The sequence below is a fragment of the Syzygium oleosum genome, unplaced genomic scaffold (assembly GCF_021117445.2).
Source record: "Syzygium oleosum isolate NSW1041296 unplaced genomic scaffold, Sole_v2.1 Sole_v2.01, whole genome shotgun sequence".
NCBI classification, from domain to species: Eukaryota; Viridiplantae; Streptophyta; class Magnoliopsida; order Myrtales; family Myrtaceae; genus Syzygium; species Syzygium oleosum.
This window is the reverse complement of record NW_026607485.1, coordinates 4483010-4488536: the sequence shown is the minus strand read 5'-3', so window position 1 is coordinate 4488536 and position 5527 is coordinate 4483010. Positions and strand designations below refer to the sequence as shown.

The window sequence follows — 5527 nt, the reverse complement described above, 5'->3', positions numbered from 1 at the left end:
ACCGATGGTCTTTCAAATTTTAGGTGCGGCTAGATGCTAAGCGGGCGACAAAAGGCAAAAGTTTGGCGAAAGACTCACGTAGGGTTTAGTGCACCCGACATATCGTTGATTTACATGCATCAAAAGACATCCTTCGAACTATATATAATATTTTTCCCTAGAGCAGGCATTATATGAGTGTACGAAGAAAATTAAAAGGAGACGAGAAGCTCTTAGATGACATTAGGAGACAAGAAGTCATTGCGTTTACGCAATTCACAAGAACCATCATCAATTACGTTGTAAATAATGTCCATTATCAAAATGATTGATGAACGAAGCTGACATATGTTGTCCTGATTTTGGGGAAAAGAAAAGTCACCCAATAAAAATGGAACCATAAGAAATAAACTTCTTGCAATAGTATCTGTCAAAGAAATATCACATCTGCTTTCCTTAAGCAAAGCAGAATCATGAGTTACCCAAGATGAGAATCGCCAATTTCATTGACAAGTAATTCGTGTGTATCATATGTACATGAACAAAATCAAGGAATCTTTTTACAGGAAGAAAATAGGGAAGAAGGAAGAAATGTCAAAACTTCCAAATTGAACCAATAGCAACAACAGCAGAAAACAACCGTCATCGAACAACAGTTGAAGCAACGGTGTGAGCCCACCATTTGAGACTCTCCCTCATGTCGGTCTCGTTCCCAAGAGCAGGAACCTTCCAGTTCGTCAATGGATCCTCCTTCCTCTTCTCCTCCCACCATTCCCACGCCTCCGACAGATATGGCCTCGCGACAACTGCAGACTCACCAACACTCGCATTCTCGTCACCTTCTTCTTGATGATGATTGGCATCTTCGCCGTCTTTAATTTTCTTGCCCAGCCTCTGTAGCCCAGGAAGGATGGAGACCAGGCTCGAGTCGACTTTGTCTTCCTCCGAGAAGACGAACCCCAGATCCATGAACCCTTTTAGCTCCTCGAACTCGAGCTCCGACAAGCTCTTGCTCAAGGCCCTGCTCTTGGCTCTCCTCCCCATTTCGCCCTTCTTCCTGCGCGAGAATTCCGAGCTTCTCCGGTCCTTCGAATTGAAACCTTCTTCTTCTTCCTTGATTACCTCTTCTTCATAGATCATGCTGTGCATGGGCGTCGTGCGAAGGACCGAGTCTGGAGAGAGAGAGCTTGATTGGAAGCTTGTTGGGATTAAGCTCGTTTGATCGCTCATGGACCTCACGAGAATTGAAGGAATCCGAGAAATATGAATACAGGGGCTCTCGTTTTCGGGTATTTCGATGCTTTCCTGGCCCGGATTGGATCCGGAGGTTGAAGAAGGCGATGTGTCTGGTCGTTTCTTGAAGATCTCGAGCTCGAACCAGCATCTATCGATGATCTTCATGACTGCTTCGGCTTCTTCCATTAATGGCGGCTAGAGGAAGTTGCGTGATTATGGAGATTTAACGAGGGCTTGGGATTGCTTAGTGTCTATATATATAGACTCTCAATGACCGAGATTGCCCTTGGGTTTTCCTGTTATTTACGGGAAAGACTCAAACTCAGTGTTCACACGTTTGAGTATTACTTTGATTGGGTCTTGCGTCTGTCTAAATGTTTCAATTTCATTGGTCCTTTTGAGCCTTGATTACATCATGCGACAAGGTCCGGTTTTCCTAGAAGGTGCGGGGGATGGGGATGTGAGAGAGTGATCTGACGTGGCTCTTAGTCAGAGACAATGAATTAATTTGCTTGAGGTTGTAGGTCATGCACAGTATAAGAAAGTATGGAGAAATTTTGTGGTAATGCCGGAGTATACAGCTCTAGTATATGATGCAAATGAAAATCATTTATCAATTAAGGAGTTGGGTTAATGAGGCATGGCAATCTTTGTTGGAGGTGGATGAGGGTTGCTAGCCTTCTATTGATGCTAGTAAGGGTCACCACCTCAACGGACCCTTGCCCTTCACCTAGAGAGTTCGTCAAGAGAGAGCATAGGCTCGAACATGTCAACACATTTAGTTGGATCAATCTTTACTCAAAAGTTAAAGCCAATGAATTTTAGGCTAATTATGATATATTAATTGCTCCAAACTACACTAATTCTCCAATGTTGGGCTTTTCTTTAATATTTGTACGTGTATCTCAACAATCTCAAATTCACGTGTAAGCTTGATGTTAGCTTTGTTTTCCCTTAATTCAGGTATCCTTGTACATCAACGCATCTCAATTTTAACTTCTAAAGCCCACCTTCATCTGGTCTTTTTTTTATCTAGATTGAACCATGGAGGCTACTTTCGAAATCGAGTTCCTACACCACAAGGTCCATAACGCTCACTGCCTGAAGATTGCATTGATCATGGGATTCCTTCCTTCTGATATTTACTAAACACTGAAATAGATTTGGGGTGGAGTACCAATTAACCATTGACTCTGATACCATTTGTTAGAGATATGCTACAGAAGCCCGATACCTTCACTTGGGGATTTCATCAAGAGGGAGCCCAAGACTGAGCTTGTTAACATGTCTAATTGGATTCACCTCACTCAAAAGGTTAAGCTAATGAATTATGAGCCAATTAGGATATATTAACTGCTTCAAGCCACGTCAATTCTCTTTGTGAGACTTTTTTTTTTTTTAACACAACTCACACTTGGATCTCAACATATAGATAATAGGATTGTGTAAGATACTGCATTGAAGTACCAATCAAGGGTTGCTGCAGTAATTCGAGAATTAAGCTAACATTTCCCCACTACCAAATCTAGGAATTTGGTCTTAGTGCAGGCTAAACTATGGGATACCATTTGTCCTACTTCACTAAGTAAGAAAGGTGGGGAGGTATAACAAGCGTCGTTATCCCCTCTAGGTGTTACCATAAAAATACTACTCTTGTTTATGAAAAGTCCAATTTAAATCATGACTACTCAGTTCATATATACTCACATAAGCTCATCACCACAACTCCATTGGCATGCCAAAATCTCCACATGAGGTACAAATGTCCAACGCATAAGTTGACTTGAGATTTGCTCATTACATGCTTCAATTTCTGTGACCATATAGAATACAGTGTGACCATTTGTCAATAAAATAACCTAACCCATATATAGGACCTAATGATGAATTATTTTAGTCACTAATTGAAAATAATGTTGATATGAACCGCGAGTCCCGTTCCTATAGTGACGAGTACAACTAAGAGTAATTTTCGTACTTCTCTTGGTTCAGATGAAAGCAACAGCCAACTTCTCAAAATTGACCCTTAAAAGCAACATCTTGTTGCTTGCACATCACACACTCTAGTGGGTTCGTCTAAGCATCATTGCCGCTAAGCTGTTCAATTTGGATTGCTTCGAGAGTGCAGAGTTTGGGAACATTCAACATTGAAACTGCGAAAATCGAGGAACACATGTCCACCAACTATGGCTCCGTTTGTTTTGCTTAAAATGAATTATTTGAAAAATATTTTCTTGTCGCGACCGAACTCCCGAGCCCTTTTTTAAACAACATGCAAAAAGGGGCTCGCACGATACGTGCTAAGTCTAAGTTCGTGACTTAACTCTGCCTCCAAGCCCGTACCATATCGCGACTTAGGGTTTAAGTTTTTAACATGCAAGTGGTTTATATCAAGGAGTCGCCACTAATCGATTTGGGGTAGGTCGATTAGAAACCCAAATAGGATGATGGGAGAGTCACCCTATTCCTACGAACCGTAGATTAACCGAATTCGGGACTTGGTTACACTAGTTAGATAACTAATGCCCTTTCGGTACCATTTTACCCTGTTCATTTTTTGAAAACAATTGTCAGGCAATTTGGATTGATTTTAGGACCTTTCTCCTAACATGTGAGGTGATCAAGCGAGTGCATAATCAGAAACGATTAGCAGTCAGGAACACAACAATGTATGCAGCCTAAGGTTCTAACCTTAACAAGTCAGATGACATTCAAAAACACAACAGCTCATGGAATTGTATTAAAAACATGCATAACAGTAATAAAATTAACATGCAAAATACTACCGCCCAACCTCAGAATTGTCTAATTTAAACAAGACAATAACATGCATAATAATACAACAATAAATTAAAACACTTAGATATAACTTAATTTTTAAAAAAAAAACTATTTTTTTTTTAAAAAATTTTTTTTGAAATTTATATATATATATATATATACACATATATAAATAATAGTACAGAAGAGAAAAAAAAAATTTTAATTTTTAATTTTTTTTTTAAAATTTTTTTTAAAAATTTTTTTTAATTTTTTTTAAAATAAAATAAAATAAAATAAAAATATTAATATAATATTAAACCGGGTAACCGACCGTGGTCAACTGGATTCGACCCGGCGACTCGGCCGGACTCGCTGATCGGGTCGAATCCGACCCGAACACACGCACTACGGGGGGGGCGCCGGAGAGGCCAAATTGGCCGTCCGCCGCCGACCCAGCTGCCGCCCCAAATCGGCTTCTAGAACACCGCCAAGCCTCGCCGTCCACCCGGGTCGCCGTTTGACCGCCGCTCGCGCCGGCGACCGACTAAAAACCGGCCTCTTTGAGGCATTTTGTCAACACCGGGCGTGCGCGACCAAAAACAGGAGATTCCGACTGCTTCGAGGCCCCGCCGTCCTCGGGAAACTCGTTTTACCTTTAACGATGATGCACGGACGGCGGGACGGCGGTATGGGCGGACTCGCGCGAAACGGCCGGCGCGGGTCCCGCCAAACCGGGAGCAAAACAGGGAGAACAGAGGCTCGGGCTGCGGGACGACTCACCTGGCCGACGGCGCGTCCCGGGAGGTTTCCGACCGATCGGGGACGACGGCGCGCCGGGTTCTTCTTTTGCTCCGGCGGAACCTCGGTATGCCTTCTTTCTCTCCGATTTCTCTCTCTGTCTCTCCTCTCTCTTCCTGCTCGTTTTGGCCGAGAATAACCAACCACCGGCGACGCTCTGGTTCGGTGGATCGTCGGCGACTCGGCTCGTTTGAGGAACCCCGCGCCGTATTCTTCCACCCGCAAACTAAAGATCACAAAAAATTTTCTCCAATCCTCTCTTTCTCCCCCCGATCTCTCTCGTCTGTTTTTTTTTTTGTAAAACGCCGACCGGGGCGGCTTTGGCTCTTCAGGTCGCCGCCGCCGGCGGGCGGGGATGGATGGCTCGAAGCCGAGGCGCGGTGGCCGCCGGAAGCCCTCTTTCTCTCTCTCACACTCTCACGCCTCTCTCGTGTTTTCCTCTAAAATGGCCGCCGGGGACTCTCTCCGCTCAAACCGACCGAGAAAAACCGCCCCCTCTCCCCTCTCTCTCCGGGTCTCGTATATTCGACGACGACGACGCCATTCTCGCTCCATTCAATGCTCGCACCGGCCTCTGCTCCTACCAAGACTTTCGCGGCCATTAGGCCGGTGCAGAGGAGGGGCCGATTCTCGTGAGGACGCAGAGAGAGAAGGAGAGAGAGAGGGAGCTCCAGAGATAGGAAGACGGGATCGGCCTTAATGGCCGGCCCCCGTGGCGTGTTCCCTGCCTCCTCTCGACCGGATGACGACG

General features: G+C 44.3%; 1 protein-coding gene across 1 annotated transcript; it reads right to left on the bottom strand.

Moving 5' to 3' along the window:
• Window positions 1-467: 467 nt before the first annotated feature.
• Window positions 468-1463, bottom strand: LOC130137423 (uncharacterized). The gene has a single exon (XM_056308694.1). It carries the CDS (start codon window positions 1399-1401, stop codon window positions 622-624), a length of 780 nt encoding a protein of 259 aa, XP_056164669.1. The 5' UTR covers window positions 1402-1463; the 3' UTR covers window positions 468-621.
• Between the last annotated feature and the right edge of the window lie 4064 nt (window positions 1464-5527).

Excerpts from the sequence above, each read along its gene's own strand:
- LOC130137423 (XM_056308694.1), bottom strand. The coding sequence starts at position 1,401 with ATGGAAGAAGCCGAAGCAGTCATGAAGATCATCGATAGATGCTGGTTC.